Source organism: Amphiprion ocellaris, chromosome 18 (assembly GCF_022539595.1).
Source record: "Amphiprion ocellaris isolate individual 3 ecotype Okinawa chromosome 18, ASM2253959v1, whole genome shotgun sequence".
NCBI classification, from domain to species: Eukaryota; Metazoa; Chordata; class Actinopteri; family Pomacentridae; genus Amphiprion; species Amphiprion ocellaris.
The window spans coordinates 30,139,208-30,165,584 of record NC_072783.1 but is presented as its reverse complement, the minus strand read 5'-3'; the positions used below and the strand labels follow the sequence as shown (position 1 = coordinate 30,165,584).

The 26,377-nt window shown below is 39.8% G+C and overlaps 1 protein-coding gene across 2 annotated transcripts in view; it reads left to right on the top strand.

The window, feature by feature from the left end:
- The first annotated feature begins 778 nt into the window (after window positions 1-778).
- LOC111583351 (disks large homolog 5-like) overlaps window positions 779-26,377 on the top strand; it is a 37,172-nt gene continuing 11,573 nt past the window's right edge. The window contains exons 1-20 of one of the 2 annotated variants that reach the window (XM_035958213.2): window positions 779-1,520; window positions 6,767-6,835; window positions 7,614-7,767; window positions 8,156-8,299; window positions 9,916-10,099; window positions 13,622-13,878; window positions 14,256-14,568; window positions 15,348-15,578; window positions 18,950-19,134; window positions 19,280-19,405; window positions 19,640-19,772; window positions 19,884-20,008; window positions 20,430-20,605; window positions 20,766-20,869; window positions 21,407-21,499; window positions 21,860-22,822; window positions 23,152-23,275; window positions 23,667-23,811; window positions 24,716-24,837; window positions 26,238-26,321. In XM_035958213.2, the coding sequence (XP_035814106.2) occupies window positions 1,223-1,520; window positions 6,767-6,835; window positions 7,614-7,767; window positions 8,156-8,299; window positions 9,916-10,099; window positions 13,622-13,878; window positions 14,256-14,568; window positions 15,348-15,578; window positions 18,950-19,134; window positions 19,280-19,405; window positions 19,640-19,772; window positions 19,884-20,008; window positions 20,430-20,605; window positions 20,766-20,869; window positions 21,407-21,499; window positions 21,860-22,822; window positions 23,152-23,275; window positions 23,667-23,811; window positions 24,716-24,837; window positions 26,238-26,321 (4,030 nt within the window). In that variant the 5' untranslated portion in view covers window positions 779-1,222. Of the gene's footprint in view, window positions 1,521-6,766; window positions 6,836-7,598; window positions 7,768-8,155; window positions 8,300-9,915; window positions 10,100-13,621; window positions 13,879-14,255; window positions 14,569-15,347; window positions 15,579-18,949; window positions 19,135-19,279; window positions 19,406-19,639; window positions 19,773-19,883; window positions 20,009-20,429; window positions 20,606-20,765; window positions 20,870-21,406; window positions 21,500-21,859; window positions 22,823-23,151; window positions 23,276-23,666; window positions 23,812-24,715; window positions 24,838-26,237; window positions 26,322-26,377 lie in introns of both variants that reach the window. The other variant, XM_035958212.2, reaches the window with a different exon arrangement.

Here is a 26,377-nt window from a genome sequence, read left to right as displayed (position 1 = left end):
AGCTCACAGACACACACACACACACACACACACATATAAATCTGAACTTTTGCAGAGCATAATTACAAATTGAAGTAAAGCTGAAAAATTTAAACGAACAATTTTAAAACTGAGGGCTTTTATTGTTTGTTCCGTTAGCGTCCATAATAAGGAAATAGTGAAAAAGTAAAACATAAAAAAGTAAAACATATGTATCTACAAATTTAGAATATATATATATATATATATATATATATATATATATATATGTGTGTGTGTGTGTGTGTGCGTGTGTGTGTGTGTGTGTGTGTGTGTGTGTGTGTGTGTGTGTAGGATCTTAGCTTTAACAAGATTATTGTCAGATAAATTTAAATTTTTATTTTATTTTTTATTAAATGTTTTTCATAGGTAAGTCATGGTAACTTGACTGCACTTTATACTTTAGAGGCCATTATGTTGAGCTCATTAGAATTGCATTATTGCATAAAATAGTTCAAATAAACTCCACTATGTTATGTTATGTTATCCACTAGTTATGCAATAATATAATACTCACAGGGGCCATTTGCATAATTCTGCATAATTAACTTATGATGCAGTGGGTGCATTTTGCTTATATGGGATATTTTTTTCAGAAATCCTGGATTCTTCTACCAGAGGTGAGCAAATTGCACCAAGAAGAACATAATTTAAGTATTAGCCTTTAACTCATGGTGTTAATTGTGTTGTTGGGGAACCAGGTGCGTCTGAGAGCGAAGCCCCGCCCACGTTTACCTTAAATGTCCATTGCACGGAACCATGATTGGCAGTGAGCTCCAGCAGCTCGACGGTGAGACATGGCGGAGTTTTCAGCCGCACAGAAAGGGCTCCTCAAGAGTTTCCACACTTTCACAACACGCCGAGAGGACTTCATTTAAGGACGACGTCGCTTTCGCAGCAGAGCGGAGCTTAAAGAGGCAGCGACGTCGTTTCTTTTTTTCTTTTCTGTTTATTTTTTTCGACAAGGACGGAGCGGCGGTTGGTGAAAATGTGTTGTCATCTTCGCGCAGTCAACAGCCTTGGGCAACAAATATGGCTACTTCTTGTGTATCCTTCAGTTCGGGCTCAAACCCGTCCCGACTGGGAGAGTTTCGGTAAGTAGTCCGAAGTGAAGTTGACTACCAGAAAGATTAAGAAGCTGGGTTTTTGTCCCCCCCTCCCCGAAGCTAAACCGAAACGGAGAGAAAAGGAGCGAGAGGAGGAGATGGAGCCCAAACATAAAGAGTTGTTGGAGAAATGTTACCAGAACTTGGTGGAGTCGATAACAGATGCGGACCGAGTTGTGGATGTTTTGGCTCACTGCGGGACCCTGAGCCAGTCTGAACGCTACGAGCTGGGACACAACTGCTCCTCCAACTCGGAAAAAGTGGACCTTCTGCTGAAGATACTCACAAGTAAGGACAGAGACCATTTCGCAGAGTTTTGCTCAGCTCTGGAGGCGACGCACCCTCACCTGCACTCGGTTCTGCTCAATGGCATCGGACCGGTGGATCATACAACCGGTAGGGGACAATCATAGTGTTGTTGTTCAATTAATATCGCAATAAAATCCGAGGAAAGAGGGAAAACGCAATGTTAAAGAGGTTTTAATGTGGCAGAATTAATTTTAATTACTGTTTACTTTGCTTGGAGGCCCAATTGTCTTGATTTTGGTTCTGATCCAACCTGTTTTCGATCCTCCCCCCAGAGCATGATCTAACTAACTGTAGAGCTATTGACCATATGACAACTTGATGAAGGGCATGACTTTTCCTTTGGGCAAGCATAAAGAGGGAGAGAGAAAGCTGCACAAGCATGTGACCTGATGCCTGTTTACACTCACACTACAGTGCTTGTTTCATTTGCCATGTCACTAAAAGCACAGCCTTTTGTGAAAGTATTTAATGGACCTAAAAAAAACAAAAAACAAAAAAGAGCCGAACAATCAATTTAGTGACAGGCAGGGCAGTCTGAAGAGTGTGTCTGTGTGTGTGAAAGCGGGAGAATCAATAACTTACTGTCAAAGTCAAATGAATGAGTGAAGTATTAAATGCGTGTTAATGCACCCTCCTCAGTGATTTACAATAAAGTCGTGTGCAAGAGACAGTACAGCGGAGAGTGAGAGATGTCAGTTTGTTGTGTGTTTTGGTACCAAACTAAATGCAGCTTATGCTTTTATTCATTCTCAATTCATCAGTAAATTACTATTTTATTAATTGCACTTAACAGCTTGGGCTCTGGGAGTTTATCTTAAAGATCAAAAGTAGAAGTTGCTCAGAAGGGCTCCAACAAACTATTACTGTCATCCTCTTTTGCTCTGTGAAATGTTGAAAGATGCTCATCATAGTTACCTTGAGCCCAAGTTGACATCTTCAGCTTGCATTTGGGTAATTGACAGTCTGAACCCAAAATGTGCGGTAAGATGAAAAATACCTTGGATATTAGCAAAACTATGCTGTGCTTGTGGCACTAAAATGGATTCAGAATAATGCTTATACTGATCAGAAAGCTTTTAACAGAATGACAATTCAACAACCGATGCATTAAATTCTACTTTAACATAAACATAGTCTAGTGAGTTTACATGACTTTCGTTTTGAGAATTGGTGCTATTGCACATTTGCACAAGAGTTAACGTCCTAACATACCATAGATTCCACCTGGATGTCTTCTGTGTTTCACCCTAATTTTATCTACTGGCTTGAAGGGATTTTGTTCATTCACATAAAAAGCAGCCCTCTGCAGTCCATTCACCTTATATGTGAATCAATCACCCTTTTCCACTCTGTGATGAATACTTCCAAATGTGCCTTTCTTCTTCACAGATAAATCCCAAATGTGCCTGTCGTTTTTATGATGCTAATAAATTTGTCATTAAATTCTGTATAAGCTGCTATGGTTTTGATTTATATCCCAGAACTTTTTGCTCTCCCTGTCCTTCATATGTAGTATACTGTTGGTGCATAATTCTTGCTCTGGACCTCAACTATACTTTTACATATCAAGAGAAATATTTAAATAGTGCACTTTCTTGACTCTCAGCTTTTGTGTCATAGTCACTAAGCTGAACTGTGAGGTGTTAATTATGCATTTATCTTGCCATTATTTATAGGAGAACAGAAGCTGCAGACTTAGTTCTGTGTGTTTTTTCATTTTTGCCCTGCATTTTGCAGTTGTGCAGAGAGTCTAAAACTGAGTGCTGGTGGACTTTTTGCTGCCGGAAAGGTTTGTACCCAAGTGTGTTGTGGGCTCGTCACAGCAGCGTGATGCAGTGTGCAACTCCCTGTTGGTAGTCACACAGGACACAAATGGGCTGAGCTGGCTTTTGCTACTGGGCAGACAGGTTCCTCCACTGCACAGCCAAAAGAAGGGCCTTTCCCCAGGAAAACAGTAGCTTGCTACAGCCTAGTATGTTTTCAAATAATATGCACCATCAGCAGCCTGATCTAGTTACTCCCAAGTCACCCAGAGTCCCAAAGGGTGAGAGAGCTAGATCGCCTTTTAAAGTATTATTAATAAACGCGAGCTTTGCAAGTGAATCCCAGGACATACTTAAATGACAGCAGCAGAAATGCTAAATGTAGCCTTTCAAAATGATCACGGAGCTCCAAAAAATTGACCTTGATGTGAAAACGATGCTCAGAATACTGAAGAAGGTGTGTATTTCAGAGAGCCTTTTTGTTTTTTAATAAAAAAGATACTTTATAGTTTTATATAACCGTAGCTTCAGGGCTTGACAGTAAAGACCTTTGTTTACAGTTTGTTCTCACCTTTTCTTCAGGAACAATAACACGAAGGCAGCACATTATAAGGGTGTGTATCGTGGCTGGTGTGTTCACTTGGCTGTGCTGCAGCCCTGCAAAGTAAGACTGAGTGTATTGCAGTTGCAGTGTAAAATATGTGAGGCAGCTGTATTTCTTTATATCTTTCGTTCTTGATTTTAATAGGGGAAAGGCCTTTAAAGAGTCCACAGTTTGTTTCCAGTAGAGTTGAACTGCTGCCACAGACAGTAGTTATTACAGAATTAGTGCCTCATTAACTTTATATCAAAATAGATTTTACTGGGTGTTTTTTTTACACAACAATATGTCAGATGTCTACACAGAAAGCATTTTAGCTGCATTTTCTATTTAAAAAAAAAAAACAAAAAAAAAACACTTCTATACGTGAATGCTGCTATACCCATATAAATCTACAGTTTCATATTTTAAAATCTAATTACTTGTTTTACTACAGTGACTGTGTTGTGTTTTGAGCTCTGCCAAAACAGGACTGACCCACACTCTTTGCTGTTCCTGAACCTGTCTAGTGTTGACACAGACTGAAGTTACTGTTGCTGCTTTGCTGGCAATGGCAGGTCTTTGAGGTTGGATGCTAATTGTAAACAAATCCGTTACTGTTGGTCAGATAAACCAAAGTACTGGACTAATTGAAATTCTGACTGGAAGATGGGGACAAGTTAAGGAATCACCAGAGTTCAAAGACACTGAATCTCTGCTCTACGCAAGGACTCACCGAATGGTCGACACTGCCGTTCTTCAAGCTATACAAAAAGAATGACTGAAGTTATCAATGTACGCTTAAATCTTTAAAAAGAAGGACTTTCATTCACATACTATTTGGCAGTATATATACATTACATTTAATTAAACATTATATATGACAAATGTAGTGGGGGGCACTATATATAATGATATTAACTTAGTGTAGAGCTGTCACAGCAGAGTAGGAACATGCTCCAGCTTCCTTGGAAAGGGCACAGTATTCAGTGTTTTTCCATTCATTATCAGTGGAGCAGCGTGCCAGATGTGATTTTTGGATAGTATCAGCAGTTTGTAACGGAGTTCGTGTTTTAAACTTTGAGATAAATGGTGTTCGTCCACAGACTATACTCTCCTACAAAAGACAGCCTCCCCCTCCTTCACTTTTGTTCCTGTAAAGCATTTTTGGTACTCCGGAGAAAAACGTCCAAAGATCATCAGGTGGCTGTGACTGTAACTAAGAGATCAACCTAAATGAGATACTTGAGTGGTGAAGGTCAGACCACAGCGAGGTCCTGGTCATATGACTTCCATGAAGCAGAAAAGTGAGGGAGCTATGACACAGTGCACCTTGCCCATTGAGGCACTCTCTGCTCCGAGTCATGGGAAACTTAAGCTAGAGCCAGAACAAAGAGAGCTTGATCCATGGGATGCCACGGTTCCTGAGGCACATCAGTCTTTTTTTTTCCTTTTTTCTTTTAGTCCTTCGCTGGGAAAAAGAGGGGTGAGCCATGTTAGCTGGGCTCCTTGTAGTCTCAACTCATAGTCTCCTTTAAATAGTGGGAACTCAGCCAGCCAGGGATTGATTTAGAGTACTGGGACGTGGTTAAATAGGATCGTTTGTCATGCTCCTGCTCCAAGTCTACACTAGACTTTACATCAGGGATGGAAGTTGCTGATTTAACTGAACTATAAGTTGCTCATTCCACAGCCAAGTAAGATCTCAGTAAATGTGCACTGCTGGCTGTTTGATCAAGGCCTGTGCAGTCTTTTAAACCTCTCAAGCATCATTAAGATTCCCATTTTCTGAAACGCTCTGTGTAGAGGAACTTATTAGACAAAGAGTAAATGGCTGAGCAGTGCTGAATCAACTAAACATTAATTACCACCGTTTTGATAATCTATTAATAGCTTTCAGTTAGGCAAAATGCCAAATGTTTGCTTGATTTTCTGTAATTTTATAAAATCAATATATTTTGACAGTTTGAAGACTTCTGATTCTGCATTGTAGCAGCAATAATTGACCAATTAAGAAACTAGCTGATTTATATTAAATGAATGCTGAACTATTTTGATAAGTGATTCATTAGTGGATTAATTTTGCAAGCAAAACAACCATAAGTGTCTTGTTCCAGCTTCTCTTATTTAAGACTTTGCTGTTTTTCTTTGTCAACTTTGACAGTAAAATTACATATCTCTGGGATTTTGACTGTTTGTCCAATAAAACAACGAATTAGATGACACCACAGTGAAATTTCATAAAGTATAATGAGTATGTTTAACATTATTTAGATGTTTCATAGACAAAATGATGGATTGCCAAAAACAAATTGCAAATATATCTATATAGAAAATAACTGTTGGTCACACTGTCCACTTGAGTTACTAGATGAAGAAAATAATGGTGGTCCAGCTCTATTTCTAACTTCAGATTTCCCGTTGCGTAAATTTTACGCATAGCGGCCTAAATCATATAACTGGAAAAATAAATAAGTGAATTACCATAGATAAAAACAAACTATGCTAGTTGTAGCCCTTCAGATTTTCCTCAAGAATTACTTTTGCATTTGTTTGTCAGATAACATGATCTTCATAATGCGTACTGTTGTACTGAAGTGTCCTTTCTGTACAGTTAATTATGAATCACTGTAGGCTCTAAAAGAAGGGGCTTTCACAGGGGGGGCTGTGTGATGTTGTCAGAGGAGATAAAAGGAGAAGCTCTAAGACTGCAGCCTCTTTGGGGCCCTGGCTAGTCAGTATTCAAGCTCCCTGCCCAACTGATAATTAGCTACACTCTGCTGTCAGCCCACAGGCCCGTCATCCCAAGTTGGGGAAAGTCCCACCTTATTATTCCTCCAGCTGGCCTTTTTTCAGTAAAGGCTCCTGAATGTAACCCAAGCTGCAGAGCCTTGATGTACCATACAATGCTGGAGATAATCATCTGACTATAATGCAGACATGGTCGAGTACACTCAGAGCTGACTTTAATGTTTTTGTTCGCCTCGCAGGGTCCACTTACAGCGTGTTGTCCACCATGCCGTCGGACTCGGAAAGCAGCAGCTCTCTCAGCAGCTTAGGTGAGTGTGACTCATGGGAGTGTACAGATTTAAGATAAAGAAATGTCAAAGAAAAAACATTATCTTCCTAAAGGGAAAAAAAAACACTGACTGTTCTGAGGAACCAACCACAGTTTTATACATAATAGTCAGTTGCTGGCTGTTCAGACTCTGAGCACATGCAAGTGATTACACAGATGTGAGAAGGATTTAGAAACACACACACACACACACACACACACACACACACACACACACACACACACACACACACACACACACACACACACACAGACCTGTTTCATTTAGTCATTCTCTGAGGGAGAGAGAGGATTTGACTGTTTCATACTAGCGAAAAGGAAATGGAATCTGTATCAGTTGGTTGATATCTGTGTCATAAAGTTACAAGTAGTGAGGTTAATGAATACAGCAGCAAGGTAATGAATAATGAAGTACAATATTTAACAGATTTTTGGCTTCAAGTAGGTCACTAGTGAAGGTGTTTCTTATATATTACTGAAAAGGAGAGTATAGATTTTCAGCCTAGTAGCCACAGCTGATAGCTTTTGATTGGTTCAGTATTTTCTTTGTGTTTTATTTAGTCTTTCTGGTCAAGTTTTTACTGAAATAAACAGTCTAGATTTCTTTTGAAATCACACTTCAAATGTACACTTTCAATGGCTTGACTGAGCATTTTAAAGAAGTCAGTGAAGCTGCTTTAACACCGCCATCATTCGAGCTTTCTAAACGCCACATGCCACCAGTGACATGCTGACTCACGCAGGTACTCCTGGTCAAGCCTCCTCCCCTCCGCCTGCCCACATGGAAAGCCACCAGGTGAACGAGAAGATGGAGACGGTTCTGTTCCAGCTGAGACATGTGACACGCGAAAGGGACGACCTACGCAAACGTCTGGCCCTCTCTTCACCTGGAACCACCTTCGATGACTGCAGGTACTGTTCCGATCTCATGCACCTAACTGCCTGTTTCCCAGAGCTAACATTTACAGAAAAGCGACAGTGATCCTGTGTGTACCTGCACTTCGTGAATAGATGCATTTTGCTTTCTTCATCTAAAAGCAATAACAAAAAGGAAAAACAAACAGAGAGCTATGGGCTTATGTGGTGCAAAATTATTTTAAGAAATGCTCAACTCCATAAAAAACAAGGGGTAAACATACAATTTTAACGATGCTTCTCTATCCTTGTGCTCTCATAAGCACAAAATTTGAATGATGTTTATCTCACTCATGCTTCTCACATCCTCCCATGTGGTGTCTTCAAACTAGATTTTGATGTATCACGTTTTTCTTTTTCCTACTTCTCTCTCTCTGTGAAATAGACCAAACTCCAAAGCAGGTCATGACTATGAGCGTCTCAAGCTGCAGTGCATGAAGGCAATGGCAGACCTGCAATCCCTGCAGAACCAGCATAGCACCACCCTGAAGAGGTGCGAGGAGGCAGTGAAGAAAGCAGACTTCTACCAGTAAGTGGAAAGCCTTCTACAGGGACTCTGTAAATTTTTTAAGAGGCGGTGCATTTGTGCTGTATGCATTCATGCTCAGCCTGCAGGGTTTTAGATGCTACTCAGTTTGTCCTCTGCCATATGCACAGCAAATTGCATAGAACAGATTTTGTTTTTTGCAAGAGTAATAGGGATGAAGCCTTTGTACCAATCCAAAAGCTGATGAGTTAAGCCTTGAAAAAAATCCTTGCATCCCTTCATGAGTTTAATTTTTGTGATTGTTTTCAGAAAAAAATGTTTTTATTGTCTTCTTTGTGACATATATCCCAAGTCATATTTTCACACCAAAGGTTGAGAGCAGAAGGGACTGAATTACTTCTTGATAAGTAGTGCCCTTCTTCATGCTAAAGCATACTCTGTAACCATTATATGAACTCTGTGTGCGTGGCACGGCATCTGTGCAATGAGGATAATGCTACAAACAGAGCATTTGTTGTCCGGCAAAATAAGCTGTGCTGAGTTGACATGAAGGGAAGGCTGGTCCATTTGTGTGATTTAATGATGCCATACTGTCTCCAAAGTGTAGGGAACCAACATCTGGCCCCCAATGCAAACAGACAGATGAAGGATTATTGCCACGTTTAAGCCGCGTTTTAGTCTCCTTCTGGGACATGTTTGCACATCAGAGAAAGTCTTTATTTATTCCTGTCCCGTCTGCCTATGCACTTATCCATTCACACTAAGTACTATGCTTTGTCAATGGAAAAACACATTCATGTCTGTTGTATTGTGTTTGGATCAATAAGTCCCTCAACACATAGGCAAGCATTAACACTTGGTAATCATGGAGGATTTTATCGGTCATGTTTGTGATTCGTGTTTGTACAGTTACTAGTTAAAGCGTCATTTTTTCTTACCATAAATACAAAACTGATTAATATCTTATCTGATCTGAAATGGAAACAAAGAACCTTGATGTGATATTGAGAATATACTTAAAATATTAACATGTAATTATATTATTCCAAAGTAACTTTAAGACTGCAAAGGTCTCCCTAAGAACCCAGACTAAATTAATCTTAGTTTATTTTTTTTACTTTCTTAATTGGTTAGATTTTTGCTTATTTACGTAATACTTTTAAGGTAGGAGATGAAACTGTAAATGAAAATATTGGGCACAGTATTGTGGCACGTGGAAGTCAGCATGAAGTCAGCATCTAAAAAGTTGTTGGCCTGGACTCAAGCAGCTCACATAAAAATATGGGTGAGAGTGAAATCATACTTTGCAATTTCCAGAAATTGTAACGTTATTTCTACGTTGTGCTGAAGGGATTAGCTGATTGAAAGGAAACAACAGCAATCAACAACAATTCTGCTAATCAGTTAATTATTTAGGTATTGTTAGTGTGCACGTTTGGAGACTTCACCAAAGCTTCTGGGGACTTTGGGGATCTTTTTTTGTACAACAGACTGAAATTCAATAGAAAAAAATCAATGTTCTTTCATAAATCAATAGTTGAACATTTGTTGTCTGATGACATATAAAGCATTCTTGTGTATTTAGTGCTATAATCCTGATGTGAAGCACCGCTGGTAATGCCTGCAATCCAATTGTACTTGTTGTGGTACTTCCACAGTACGCTGCACAGCCGTCTGGCCAGCGAGCACACCCAGCTGAAAGAGGAGCTGGAGGCAGTAAGACAGGACAACATCCAGCTGGTCAGAGAGCACAACCATGTGAAGCAGGCCTGCGAAGAGCTGAGGCGGCTACATGACGATGACCAGAGGGAAGTGGCTGATATGAGGATGCTGCACCAGCAGGTACCTGTGCAACAAACCCCACCACCATTCACTGTTATGTACAGATGCGGATTATAAGTAGACCTGCAAACACACAGATGCATACTGTCTGCACACACAGTCGTACTCAGACACTCATTTCCATCCCTGGATGCCCTTGAGATACAGTCCGTTGTATCTTGACATTTGAGACAGAATTGAATTTATTCCTGTCTTAGTGACCTCACCAAGGCACATTGTTCAGACAAATGGGGTCAGACAGGCTTGATCCTTCCATGTCTCTATCGATCAAAACATTCTTTCAAATTAGAAAAATGACTTAACCTGTGTCTCTTACTGTTTGCTCAGTCTGGCATCCATTTAGCCTCACTGCAGTCAGAAGGTCATATCATTAAATGTTTGCCATACCTTACATAACCATGTAATGTAATGTAACGCTTGTCTCCAGAGCTCATATCAACATTAGGTAAGCTAATATTCAGCCTCAGTCAAATTAGGAATCAAATCAGCTAACTGACGTCAGTGAAAATGGGACCTTTGTTCTGCAGTTGTTAGATGCCAGGTCCATACTACACACTGCACTTTCTTCAACACATATCATCACCACTACATGAGCCTGTGGGAGAAAGTCAAGCTAATATTTATTCAGTCAGTAAGTCAGGCTATACTTACTGCGCATATCTGAGTGTATGTATTTTTTTTATTAGCAGTCGTTAAGTCTCATTTTTTAAATTTATTTTTAAATTTAATGAACTGCCAAAATTTCCAAATGCTGTGCTGCACACTGTCTAACTTTCAAAAATACATTTATTCACAATGTTTCAGTCTGTAAGCGTAAATGAGGAGTGACAGTTACTCGGCAGCCAGTCAGAATTCCTCACGTACTATAGGAGGGTGTAAGTTACAAAGTGGCATTCCACTGAATGACAGCTTTTAACAACAAAAACAAATGAGAATCTTAGAAATATACCCAAAACAGGATGCAAATGCTTAAACCCTCCAAGGGCCAAACCACATTCAGAAAAAGCATAGACTCACAGGATACAATTGTAGATAAACTTGTCGATACAAATTGCATGGAATGACAAAAAAAATACACAGATAAAGAAGACACTATCACATTGCAACACAGTTAACAAGTCACCTTGGTAAATGAACCTAGTATTGCATGTGCATATTCATACATATCCCAACTTTCTGGATTTGGACAAGGAACAGGAACAGATTAATGTTTAATAAAATGAGAAACTGCCACAATCAGGAGACTTTCCAGTGTATCAAAGTCCTGTACTTGTGTGTGCTTGTGTTGCCATGGTTGGCACACTGTATTTAATTAAAAATATAGGTTGCTTCCTGTTTCATGGATTTTTTGTTGTTATTTTTAAGTCTTATGTGCCTTTAGTTGGTACTTGGAAAATATAGAGGCAGACAGGAAACATCGGGTGAAAAGTGAGGGTTGTGTGACATGCAACAAAGGTTTCTCACTGAAACTGAACTGGACAAATTGTGGTTTATCACCATTAAAATACCCCAAGATCACTTCTTAGACAGTTCCTAGTTTTCATGGTCAGTGTGTTGAAGAAAAGGTTTACCAATTATCAGATCTAATATTCAGCAATATACTGTTTCTCGACTCTACCTAGCTTTAGCTACCCCTCTGTGGTCCTGGGTAGCATCCCACCTACAACATTATCTAATTGGTTACACGTCCTCAGTAACAGCTTATCAACACTGCAGGCTAAATGTTGAAAAAATCTTTTTTAATTATACCTACACTACCGGTCAAAAGTTTTAGAACACCACAGTTTCTCCAGTTTATTGGAAATTATGCTTGTTAATGTCTCATTGTACTCTGAAGTGAAAGCATAGAACAAATTAATTTTCAAAATTTAAAAAAAAAAAAAAAAAAAAAAAAAAATCAATTTAGAAACCAAAATGTATTCTAAACTTTTAACTCATCAAAGTAGCCGCCTTTGGTAGATACAACAGCTGAACACACTCGTGGTATTCTTTCCACAATGGAAATCAGATATTCTTTAGAAAGTTCTTCCCAACCCTGTTGCAGAAGTTCCCATAAATGTGTGGCACTTGTAGGTTGTTTTACTTTCACTCTTCTGTCCAGTGCATCCCAAACCAGCTCCATGAAGTTGAAGTCTGGAGATTGTCCTGGCCACTACACAAAAATGTACAAAAATCCTGCGTGATAAACTAAAGATTTCACATTTTGAGTCATCAGTCCATTATACCTTCTTCCAGTCTTCAGTGGTCCATTAGCGGTGTTTCATGGCCCAGACAAGCCTCTTTTTCTCATTCTGACATCTTAGTGATGGCTTTCTTGCTGCAACTCCACCTGTCAAACCTGCAACTCCAAATCTTCTCTTCACAGTTGAAACTGAGACTTCATCCTACGACCACGATGAAGCTGATTGAAGCTGTTGTCCTGTGAGCTCCTATCACCAAGCTGTTGACTCTCAGAAACTTGTCTTTTGATTGTGTTGTGGTTTTGGCTCTTCCAGACCTCTTCCTGTCAGAGTTTTCTCCAGTTTCTGAGCCTTTTAATTGTGAAGAAAACTGTACTCATTGACACCTTGACTTTCTTCACAATTTGTCTGTAGGAAAAACCTAAATTTTTAAGTGTTATAATGGTCTCTCTTCTATTGTTGCCTTGTCCTTGCCAATTTTTAGAGCAACACACTACTTTCTGCAGTACAATACTGTTCAAATAATGCTCTCCAGAGTATGGTACCACGGTGTGTTCCAACACTACTTTTATGCAGACAGGGGGGGTTGTAAGTTATCTAGAAAAGTTGGGACACGTGTAGGATTTAGTAGCACCAACTTGATCAACCTCCATTGCTGCAGAACAGCTTTAAGTTCTTCATCCATTTCTTGTTTCATGAAAAAGGCCTTTTTTATACAGCACTGTATGAAAGTTTATGCACTTTTTTCAGATATCAACATCTCAAAATCATTGAGTCAGTCTGGGATTATATAAAGAGACAGAAGGAATAAACTTGCTGAAGAAATAGTGGACACTCCAAACACATACAGTAGTGTACATTTTAAAATTCAACAAGAAAGCTTTTCTCTTAATTTATTTAAATCTTATTATCCAGAGAGTTGAGAAAACAAGTTTGAGAGAGTTAAACTTTTTAGAAAAGCGCTGCACCAGCAAAGCACTGCTGCTTCTGTTCGCATTTGTCTAGCAAGTAAAGTAAAGCCTTCCACTATATAGAATCTGTCTTGCTCTGGCCTGCTAACTCAGCATGCAATAGACGGCCTAAGCTTTAATTGATTGTAACTGAAGAAATTAACTTACTTTCATGTGCCAAGAAACTGTTATTTGAAACTAGTCTTGATAGTAGATGTAAATGGAACTGAACAATGATCAGTTATCACCTTTTATATATTTATAATGAAGCGGTCTATTACATTGTTTAGCAGCGCCCATATTACGGTGATTTAAATGCACCACAAATTCATGAAATGAGTAATCATATGGCCTTCTTACTCAGTAAGACATCTGAAATATGTCATTTGCAGGTGATGAGAGAGGGGTCATCTGATGTCCTTAACAAGCTGTATGACACAGCTGTGGATAAACTGGAAGCCATGAAGAGTGACTACGAGGCTCTGAGGAAGCACTACAATGAGAAGACGGCAAATCACAACGCAGACCTGAGCCGTTTGGACCAGGCTGAGGAGGAGAACCATCGGCTGCAGAAGCAGCTGGACATGCTGCTGAAACAGAGAGATGCTGCCATCCACTACCAGCAGCAGTACTCTTCCTCTATTAGAAGGTAGAGCTGGAAATATTAGAGACACACCAAAATAGTGGCACTAGAAACTGTGAACACACAAACACACAAAAAGACTAATGATGAACAGCAGTTGCAACAAATTATGCTACGAACTGAGTACTTGAGTTCAGTGCCAAAGTAAAATCTGCCCAGTGCTTAAAACATGCTTAATCCAAGGCAGATGAAGCTTTGCAGATGAGCAGATGCCTCCCTTTTTAAGTTTTCTTTTATGATCCTCAGACTGTTAGTCTGTGGTGATGTGGGTTAAAATGTTGGTGTTTTTTTTTTTTTTTACCACAAGTCAGAAAATGTTAATCTGCAAGAGGTGAAAATGTGTAAAGCGCTGCTAAATCCATTCTGTTCCCTGTTTGATACAGGTTTGACAACACGCAGCAAGAACTTTCCAAAGCCACAGCTCAGAATAAGGAGCTGCAGCGAGAGATGGACCGGCTCCAGTCAGAGACGACCCGGCTGAAGACCCAGCAGCTCAAGGCAGCGAAGGACAGTGAGAAATACAAGGAGGAGCGGGACTCTGTGATCAGCGAATACCGCTTGATCATGAGCGAACGGGACCAGGTGATCAAAGAGGTGGACAGGCTTCAGACAGGCCTGGAGGTGGCAGAGGCAAAGCTCAAGAACACTTCCTCAGAGAGACGAGTGGCCAACGAGGAGCTCGAGGCTCTCAGACAGGTAACTGTCTTCTGCTGAAACAAAACATGCTTTAGTCACACAATAAATGAAATGGATTAAACCTTTGACTTTAAGGAATGGAAGAACAGTTAATGGATGGATCATGGATGTGTGGAATCATATCTGTACTGTAACTAGATACATGTGTAGAAAATATTCTCAGTAAACCTGTTGATGAAGAAGAACTAATTGCATGATGTCTGTTCCAAATGTGTCCTCTGTAGTTAAGCTGGTTATTACTGCTGTCGTCATTCATTTTGGCAACACCGAAGGCTGTAGGCTGGCCAAAAAGCAATCACGTGTCATCATTGCTATTGAAAGGCCACAGTTCAATTCAGGACAGAGCAAATTGCCCTAAAAATATATTAAATACTAAACAGAGAACATAAAGTTACAGATATTCTTGCAAAACTGGCCAAGACTAGTATAAAAAGAGGAAAATTTGTAATTTTCAGTTTTTCACCTAGTGGGATGTTTGTGTTTTTAACACCTCTTTTTCTTTGAGATAAGATTTTGTTCATCCGCAAAGGGCAAATTCCATTTCCACAGCTCTACAAGAAAAAGGGAATGAAAAAGGCACACATGGGTAGATGGAATAATACAATACAGAGACTTACAATAATGTATAGCTATATTAAAAATAAATTCCTTTGATGTCAAAAATTCTCATGAGATTTAAAGTACACTCTCTCGGTATTTCAGTGACAGACAATTCAAAAAGTTATGAGTTTGTATGTACATTTATTTTCCATCACTGGTAATGTTTTTGTGACATGAAGGAGCTGGCCTCAGCACTGGTGGACAGGGACCGGGCAGTGTGTGAAAAGAATGAGCTGCTAGAGAAATACTGCCACGAGGTGAAAGACAAGACTGAGGCCCAAAAGGAGCTGAACCAGGCCTGCAAAGACATCGAGACAGTGCGAGAGGAGAGGGACGTGGCCCGGAAGGAGAGGACAGAGGCCATCATCCAGAGGGACCAGCTGCTGCGAGAGTATTACCAGGCCAGACAGGTAGCCAGACAGACGGGTGATTCATCATTGCAAATGGAGGGATTGATTTATTTCTCCTACAATAATCCCTTCATTCCATCTCATATACTAGTAGTAAATGTTTTTTTCATCAGCTGGGCGGTTTCCACACATTGATTTTTGTTGAGGAAAAATGCGTGTCACCCATCACTCTGTTTTTAGTGAATTTTATATTAATTACCATGAAAGTCAGATTCCTGCATTAGGAAATTTCCGGCAGTTACAGTCTAAAGCCTCACCCTGACTTTGGGTCCCACAAGAGCACTGCAATGCGTCAGAAATGGATAGTTAATCCAAACAACGCTACAGAAGAAACTAATGGCATTAATTTAGTAGTGGAAATAATTGATACTTGCACTGCACTAAAATAGACCTGCAACAATTAATTGAATAAATGTGTAGATGTCAGCTATTTAATTAATTGATAACTGTATTAAAAATGAAGTAATAGGTTTCGATAATTCTATTCTTTTTCTTAAAGATAAAAATTTTGATTCCAGCTCCTCACATGTGAATATTTTCTGGTGTCTTTACTCCTCTGTGACAGTAAAAGGAATGTCTTTGCATTGTGGATAAAACAAGACATTTGAGGCCATGATCTTGTGCTTTGAGGAACACTGATGGACATTTTCGCTGTTTTCTGACATTTTACTGACAAAACAAGTTATCACTTGATCAGGAAAACTTTTGACAGATTAATCGACAATGAAAGTGATGATTGGTTGCAACCTTAAACACTCTGCTGTGCTTGTTATTTGAATGAGAGGAGGCAAGCATGTGCTGCAGATGCACTTCTCAGTGAGATTTACATTTGTTTTACAATATTTGACCCACTTGAAGCTGCACTACCTTGTCCAGCCTCAAAGCTTCTCTTACACGTCATAGGCGGAGGTTACTTTTTAGTTTGCAACAGTTTATTTTAGGATGGATGGAATCAGTTGGGGGCTTTCATCTTCTGTAAAATTGTAGATTCACTGAACACAGATTTGTTTTGTTTTTACCAGTAAAGCCTTCGGACTTCATTAAAAATGCATTGCACTTCACTTGTGTTGCTACATGCACAAGTAGAAAAATTAGTCACTCTCAAAGTCTATTTTAGGTCATACATCAGTGAGAAAGGACAAGTATTGTAAGCTTTTAGCACACTACTACAACTGATACTGATTATTGATCTGGTACTTTGTTGGTACTCCTATCGGTTCTTTTTCATATATTTTCAGCAGAAAGAAACAAGACAAAGAACTGAATTTACCTGGCTTTATTTTGTCTTTTTAAAAAAAAAAAAAAAAAAAAATCTAATTCTCATTCAATCTGAACCTTGAAGTGAAAAACACGATGCAGGACAGTTTTTTTTTTTTACTAGTTTTGCTTAAGACAAGAGTTTTGAGTTTCTTCTACTACTCTAAACACCAACATTCATTTGGCGAGTTTGAAAATATAGCTAGACAGAAATTTCCGGCAGCCCCCAAATCCTCCCATGTTCTCAGTAAACTGAAACTTTGAATTCCTGTATGGCAGTTGAGATGATGCTCTGAGTGTTTCTCATTAAATTTATGAATAGATAAACACTCAGCTGGCTACTGTTAATTTTCATCATTAATCCATGTCTGTACATGTTACGACCCAGACGCTAGGGTCAGCTGGGTGTAACAAAAACAGCCAGATATCATTGGTTAGGGTAAAGGAATTTATTGCTCAGTGACAAAATTCACATAAAAGTTATCAAAAAAGGAAAACATGGCTGGTAGATGTTGCTAAATCAAAAAACCAAACAAAGGCTGCAGAGTTCTCAACCTAACTAAGAAATAATAGTAATAAAAGCAAAGCAACTAAACTCCTTACCCAAACCTAAACACGATAGTAACACCTACAACAGAAACTAATATAAATGAGTACCAAGTGCACGGAATTAACTAAATGATATTGGTGCCTCCAAAACACACATTGCCAAAAAACACAGGACACGAATCACCATCCCTCAGTGGCTACGAAACACATAGAACACTAATAGCATCTCACCTAGTTACGCAGCTGCTAACTGAAGCTACAGTTCCGAGTAGCCACACATCAGTGGCTACAGAACACACAAGAGGCACCAGGGCAAACTGGTCACATTAAATCCCAATTGCCCTGACTTAAAGTTTGGCTGTAGATTTAGAGCAGGTGTGGTGATGGCTGGGGTCTTGTGGGAGGAGGAGTTGTAGTTGTGGACCAATCCAACGGGTTAGAAGGTGGGGAGAACATAGCTGAGAGCAGGTCTTGAGCTCCAGGCCAATCATTCCTGATGTCTGCCAGGTGGGATATGGAACTCAGTCTTCAGCTAGCTGTAAGCAATACAGTCTCCACAAGCCATCTCTCCACACAGAGGCTGTACAAAGTCCATTACCAGCCACATGACTACCAGCGGACGTAGCTGTATAATTTTGTGAAATCCGTGGGTGGGTGTTAGGCTGCTAACGTGCAAAACATACCTGGGGAAAGAGATGAACTATGGGTTTATCAGTTCAAATTGTGCATTTCTCTTTCACCTGACAGAAATGCATCACATACAGACAGTATTTAGAATATAGTATAAAGAGCTTCTTCATATGTTGCAGCGAGCACTGCCAGGATCAACTTTTGTGAAGTAACCACAATTTTGAATGTTTTTCTTACCACTAATGTCATTAAGAGCAGGATCTCTTTATGAGTGTGTGCTGCACTGGTGTATCAGTTTGTGAAAGAGAGATGTCTTTTTGCAAATCAGAAACGGTTGAAAATCTGTTTTTTAATTTTTCTAATACCAAGAGTAGAACCAATAATCTCAGAGCTTATCAGTACAGCAGTCTCTATGGTCTGAGGGTTGACACACCAAAACAAAGAACTGCTGCTTTTATTACCAGGACACAAGATATCGTATCTTTGCAAAGTTGCTGTGGAGTGTGGTTGAAAGAAGAATTAATACCGTTCATCAACCAGGAATGTATATTTTTGTGGCAAATACACTGACTGGCTGGATGATGTTACGCTGTTTTGCACCCAAAGTTGAACCAGATTCAATTTTTTTTTCCAGACAAAGCCTGCGTCTGAGGAACTCTGCTGAGACAGTGCTGTGGTCTCATCGAAATTAATGAGTGCTGCATTTTTGATACAGTGCTAATGTCGGGGTGAATGCAACCTCAACGGTCTTAGACGTGTTTCAGTAAAAATATCTACCAGATTTGGACATTTTACCGTGAGATTTTAGACTTTTACTGCAGCAAAATGTGTCTATCATACTGCCAAGCACCATATTAAACTAAAAGTACGTAGCTATCTACATGCTTACACACACACGTATCTTTATTACCCAGTATTTCTGCCCACACCTCCAGAAACAAGACTGTGCCACTCTGGACATGGAACGAGCCAACAAGGAGATCGAGATGCTGAGGAAGCAGTATGAGGCCATATCTCAGGAGCTGAAGGAGGCCCTACAAGAGGCCGAGGTAGCCAAGTGTCGACGGGACTGGGCCTTTCAGGAGAGAGACAAGATAGTGGCAGAGAGGGAGAGCATACGGTGAGGAATTGGTTCAAAAGATGCCAATCTGTATAATGTGGAAAAATGTCATATTTATTCTGCATATCAGTGTAAACAGACTTGGATAAAAATAGATTTGTTTGTATTTTCTGTGACACCTGATGAAAATGTATGCGTCTCTCAGCACGCTGTGTGACAACCTGAGACGAGAGAGGGATCGAGCTGTGAGTGATCTGGCAGATGCTCTGAGGAATCTGGATGACATGAGGAAGCAGAAGAACGATGCTTCGCGGGAGCTCAAAGAACTAAAGTACGTTTTTCCTCCACACTTTTGTTTTAATTCCTGCCTGACATATGCCACCTCCTGCTCTATTTTTTATTCTGATTGTTGTTCATCAAATTGCATTTGTATGAGTGTTCCTCTTGTTTAGAGCTCTTCTGTGCCACCAAGTGGAGGAATTATGTTACTGTCTGAGCAAAGTTGAGATTACTTGTGAAGTTGACTGCGCTTATTGAAGAGCTTTACATTTCATGTTTACTGCAGAGAAAAGTTGGAGGACCAGTTAGAAAAGGAAGCAAGATATCGCCAGCTAATGGCTCACAGTTCACATGATTCAGCCATAGACACAGACTCAATGGAGTGGGAGACGGAAGTTGTAGAGTTGGAGAAGCACAGAGTAAGAATCGCTTTGTTTTCTTACATGTAAATTGCCTTTACAGTCAATGAAAAAGTTGCTTAATTTACTGTCAGTAAGTGAAGATATTAATCCTGTTCATTTTTTTTTCAGGACATGGATTTGAAAGCACTTGGGTTTGATATTGCTGAGGGGATAAATGATCCCTATTTACCAGGAGATTGCGGCATATTTGTCACTAAGGTGGATAAAGGAAGTATTGCTGAAGGAAGGTTAAGGTAAATGTCACCTACCTTGTTGCCACATTATACAAGACAAATTTTAACTTTGGGATTTATCATTTCAGACCTAAAAAAATAAACAAACATTTTGTTGAGCAAATAACACATTTTAACATTTTTCAAGACAAAATATACCTCAGTACTAAATGTCATGTGTTTGCATGAGTTTAATGTTGTCTAAAGTTCAAAAGCTTCTTAAATTATCTGATTCAAAGAAAAAACAATCCATCTCACCTGACCATGCGCTTACTGCCAGTTTTGATATTTGATACCTTCCCATATCCAATGCTACAGTCTCATTTTTGGCAGGACTTGATTAAGTATTGAGGTTCAACATACAGCTTTACATTGTAGCTGTCATTACTTTCTTTTAAAGGACTTTGATTAATTGAACCATTCCTGTGCTCTCACTGCGCAGGGTGAACGATTGGTTGTTGAAAATTAATGATGTGGACCTGACCAACAAGGACAGGACGCAGGTGATCAAAACGGTGCTGAGTGGGGAGGGAGTGATCAATATGGTGGTTCGTAGAAGGAAGTCACTGGGAGGACGGATCATCACTCCGATCCAGATAAACCTGGCTGGACAGAAAGGTCAGCTTCAAGTTCCAATTAAGGAATACACTTTACTGATAAAGTTGCCACAAGTTTATTTATAGACTGATTTTAGATATGTATTTCACTGCATATGTGGTAGTTATTTTGGGTAGTTAACATAAATGTGGCTTGTAATTTTCTCTGCCTTTGCTTACAGACAGTGGTATAGGTTTGGAAAGTGGAGTGTTTGTTGCCACTTTGGCTGCAGGAAGTCCAGCTGCCAGGGACTGCAATCTTACTGTTGGTGACAGACTGTTAGCTGTGAGTATGCTCTCCAAAATATTTTATCAGGCAAGAATCTGATTTCAAGCCAAGAGCTTGGACATCACTGCTTCCCTCTAGTGCCCTCTACTGACCACACTGTTCTCTTTAAATCAGGCAAAACAGAATTAGTATCTCAAAACTACACTTGAGTCAGACTAATATATGCTTCTTATCTACTTATTTTCAGAGTATGTTGTTTTTGTTGTTGTTAGTGTATAGGAAATCTATGTTTTTCACTTACAGTAAATGATATGGTCATTCAAAATTTCTTCAAAGTTTTCATGGAGACAGCCTCTATTCATCGAGTTTACACTCAAAAATCAAACAAATTTAATATGTATCTTGTCATTTAATAATCGTTATGGTTAATATTACTGTGTAGTATAAAAGTGGGACACAGACCACATCCAACAAATGTATTTTAGGTCAGTAAAGTTTGAGATTCTCATACGTGTGTCTGGGCAAGGCTTGATAATTATTGTATTTTCTTGGCAAGTAAGTTGTAATTTCTGGGATATTTTTGCTCTATTACAGATCAATGGAATTGCACTCGAAAACAAGTCACTCTCTGAATGTGAGTCTCTGCTGAGAAACTGCCACAGTTCTCTGAGCATCTCCCTCATGAAGGTAAATAGTTCAGACCCCAGACGCACACAGAATCACCACACTGTTTTACCTGTTTACCTGCAACCCCTTTGACAATGAAAATTGTAAAAACATATATAATGCTGTAGTATTTTCAAATAGTCTTCTTTGGAAAATGGTAACTACAATCTTTAACTTTTTCTAACATTTCAGTTGGTACAACAACTACAAATTGTTTATAAGCAAAAGATACATTGTTCTGGTGGAACGTTTGCTAATAAATGTCACCAATATTGTTGCTTTTTTGCACATTGTCTTACGATATGGAATGAAATGTCAGTTTCACATTCCACTGTAAATCACTACTAAAATCTGTATTCATGTTCCTTCATTCCGTGACAGTTCCTCCCTCAGAGCTCTTCTGGCCAGAGTTTATTTGAAACTTTGAGAGACTCAGAAAAGACATCTCGTGTCCAAACCTGTGAGGTCCACACAAGGAACTGCAGGAATTCTAAGCACAACTGCTCCACACAAACTGACATTTGCAGCTGCGACTTGGGCAGCAGAGAGGAGGACACATGTAAAGATACAGGAGACTCTCTGGATAGCAGCAGCAGCAGTGCTCATTCCCACCACAAACCATTTTCCAACAGCTCCCTACACTCCCACTCCCTTTCCACTTCACACAGTTCTTCAGAGCCCCACCCAGAGTTCTGCTACAGGAGGCAGGACCTCCACCATCGCCCCTTCACCTTCACCCCTGTTATATCAGACTGCACCTCACCTCAGGCCGCTGTGGACCAACTACAGAGCTCGCCTGTGAAGGCCAGCGGAGGCACTTGGCCCAGAGTTATAGCAGGAGCTTCTATTCCAGAGTGCACTCAGCTCTCCATTTACAAAAAACCCAAACAGAGGAAGTCCATCTTTGATGTGAATGCTTTCAGGAGACCCGAGACAACTCCAAAACTGGACTATATGTCTCTCTCTCAGTTGCCCAAGCACTCACCGCAGAGCTCATTGTCTGAATCTGCTCAAACGCCCCCTACCCCTCCAGCCAGGAGTGACTCATTTAGGTTCAAACACCGGCAGCAGAACAGCTCAGCATCCGACTCCACCATCACCACAGGCACACCACCGGCCTCCCCAGCCCAAGCAACCAGCCGACAGGACGACGGAGAGGTGGGAAAGCAGCATTATTACACCGATGCTCCTCCAGGAGAGACAAAGACCAACTCCAAGAAACCTGCTGAGGAGGAGGGGAGTCGACACAGGACAGAGGTGCTGGAAAAGAAGAGGTACCGACCAAAATCTGCACCAGCACTACGACGAAATGTGACTCCATTACACATCCCCGTTCCCATGCAGGTAACTTAGTTACTGTTCTTATATGATCTGGCATCCTTTGTGATGTTTTATATTTCTAATAAGCTGCCCACCTTTCTAAACTGAAGTCCTACTTGGTGGTGAAATAACTTCCAAACTAAGCGGATATTTGATTTTCAAAAGTAACCAAAAGCCAACAAACAAGAAGCAACATGGGAGGATTTGCGTTATGTAGTTTTATGGCCATCTAATTTTGTGTGAACTTTCAGCAGAAACATAGATGACGAGATGAAATTAGTTAATCAAGGGGAAAAAGGTAAGAAAACAACAGTTGGTCAAAACCTGATTAACTGCCTGATACTGTCTTGCAGGTACAGAGTTTCTCTAATGACGAACACTCCCCTGAACCGATGGACTTGTTACGCTTCTCTCCTATGCGAACTAATCGGTACAGCATGCAATTTGCACCTCCAAGCTACAGTAGCATCACAGCACGTAAGTCATCTGAACAGTTTGAACTCTGACTTAACATTTCTATACAATAAAATGTTTCTGATGCTCAGCCCCAAAAATGACACGATGTCACTTTTTCAGTGCGGGCAAAAAGTAAATACTAGTCAGAGGTAATGGTGCACTGTAAAGAGCGTCAGAGAGAGATGCTACAGATCATTGTCTGGTAGTGTGCTAATATGCTAAATACAGCGATAAACACACACAATGCATCACTATTTTTACTGTTCAAACAAGAACATTTATCTGAATCTGTTGTCTGTTTGTGCTTCAGTAGAAATGAATACGCAATCTAGCAAATATCCATAGAATGGGAATGTCATATGACCTTACCTTGGAGTGTGATTATATCTCTGATCACCATGTGTTCCTCCAGACCCAGCACAAAGAGGTTTAGCCCCATGTCCTGCTGTGACAGCTGTCATGAGGAACCCTGTCTACACAGCCTGGAGCCACGAGATCCAGACCAACAACTGTCCTCCCGCTCCCAGCTCAGGCATTCACCCGCATTCACACACAAGGTATTTTATCAGTCTGTTAGTGATCAGACTACAGCAGGCCTTTTCACTGCACCCCTTCTAGGACATTTTGACCTGTCCTAGTAGAGAAAAGCACACTTTTATTGCATCAGTGTAGGACCTGGATGCAGAAACTGAAGCAGCTGAATCCATTTTTCGTTTACTTTTTAGTCTCTGTTGTTTAGTGTTGAAACAAAATTTGAAAAATTTGTTGACAGAGTAATTTTTGTCTCTTGTTTATTTTTTTTAAGATTTAAGCTGTGTTCCAATATCCTTACTTCCATGCTATATTGTATGCCAGACACAGATTTAGTATGTTCCAATACATAGTAGGTCAGAAATACTCTGTCCTTTTACATCTTGTTGATTTTTGAAGTATACAAGTCAGAATGCTTTTCTGGCATTTCTGACCTAAAGTCCTCTGCATAATCGAATGCCATACCTTGCAGTGTCGAGCACGAGCGCAAACAAGGTTGAGCTACAGTCTAGCTCACCCTTAATTGATAGAAACAGTGAGGAGAGAGCAAGAAATGCAAGAAAGAGAGCAGAGAAATGATATACAACAATTGGTTCAGCAAACAGGAAATCGAACCAGGGATCCACTGCCTTGGGTGCATGTGCCCCAACCTCTTGGCCAATGGGTTGTGCAATTCCTGGCATTTTGTAGATTTAACAAATAATTATTAGACTAACTGATAGAAAGTAGTCACTAGTTCTAGTCATAATATTTGTTCACTTTCAACACTGATTTATTGAATCTTGTGAAGATGCCTTTATTGTATAAAAACAACAGTGTGCACTCTGCCCCAGATCTCACAAACAGATGGCATGTAGCAAATTATATCTTGCCCTGGCTTGAATAATTGACCACCGAGGGACTTACATAGGCTGTTTTCTCCACTTTTAGCCCCCAGCATCAAGGTCGCCTCAGCTTGGACCTCAGCCATAAACGCACTGGAGACATGACTGAGACGAGCTGCAGCCAACCGCCACACAGCACTCACTCCTTGCCCTCCAGCGCCAGACTTAGTATGTATGGTGCCCTAGTTTAGGCCAATCATAACTTTTTAAATATCTTGTAAAGTATCTGTTGTATATTCCAAAGTTTCGCTGGCTATTTTATCACAATTGGAAAACATTTTTTCTCTCTTACTTCTAGTAGAATTCAGTTACAGTTTGATTTGCCGATGTTTTGAGATATCAGAAACGACATCTTGGCTGCCTTGGATAATCCATAAACCTCACTGTAAATAGCTCTGTTAATGGTGATTTTTATTTTTTTGTTTAGAAACTAGTGAGGAACCAGGTCATTGTTTATGTAGAAATGTTTAAAGGTAATTTTCATCACTGAACGTCACTCTCTGATACCTGAAAACTTGGCAAAAGGGGACCAAAAAAAATCACAGTTTCCCACAGTGCATAGCGGAAGTGACCTCCCTCGCTTTAAAATCGTACTCAGATTATTTTACACATTAGAGAGGTACTACTGCAAAAAATAAAAAATGTAGGAAGTCTTTGTGACAACCGAGATTCACAGTATCTGCCGTGAGTGATATCTCTGAGGTTGGTTGAGGTTTAAGACTGCAAGTTTGAAAACAACCGTGTCCTGTAGATTTAGAAAGAACAATGTTTTATAGTTCTGGGTTGCCTGCTCCTTACTTCTAATTGAGGATAGCATCTCAAGGCAACCACCAACACTACTACCATAACACAAACAGATGTCTTAGCAGACTATCAGCATTTGAGTTGCATTATTGATCACATTGGCGCTGAATTTTGATGAAGAACAATAAAGCATGGAATAAAAATAAAAAACATTTCTGTTGCATAAATTTTGTTTTGTTTTTTTTTAATCTGCCTATGTTGTAGGAGTGCCATGCTAAATCAGTGAATTACTCTTTAAATAGAATCCCTACTGACATCAGTAGAAATTCCATAATGCACATAGTTAGATTTTTATGGAACATAACAATAACTATTAACAGCAAAGGTGTTGATGAGTATTACACAGCAAAAGGTCTCACATTTAATGGTGTTTAGAAAGTCATCTTACAATTAAATTAACCATGAAATGAGAAACATGACAATCTGTCTGATTCAGCTCAGGAGATGACAGTGACTGATAAACTACATAAAACATTTGCTTTGTGGGAATGAATCAGAGCAGCTTATTACAATATCAGGAAAAACAGATTATCACAGTAATTTGCAGTTTCCTGGAAGAATCCCTTTGTTGACATGGCCAGATGCCTACAGATTTAACCCTTTGATGTGCAGTGTGGGTCAGGGGATACTCATTTTCCTTTGGATTTGGGTCATTTTTGACCCATGTTGCATATCAAATGGTTAAATGAGAAATTGATTTTTATATTTGTATGTGTGAACTGATTCCATAATGAATTTCCTCTGTTTCTATATATTTTCTGTAGGTTCCTCTGCTACTTTGCAGTTTAGGGCAGAACGCATTAAGATCCCTCCAACTCGTTATCCTCGCTCCACTGGATCTGACAGAGGTACTTTTTCAGTTTGGCAGCTTCATCATCTGATGTAGTGAGTGAATGTTAGGACT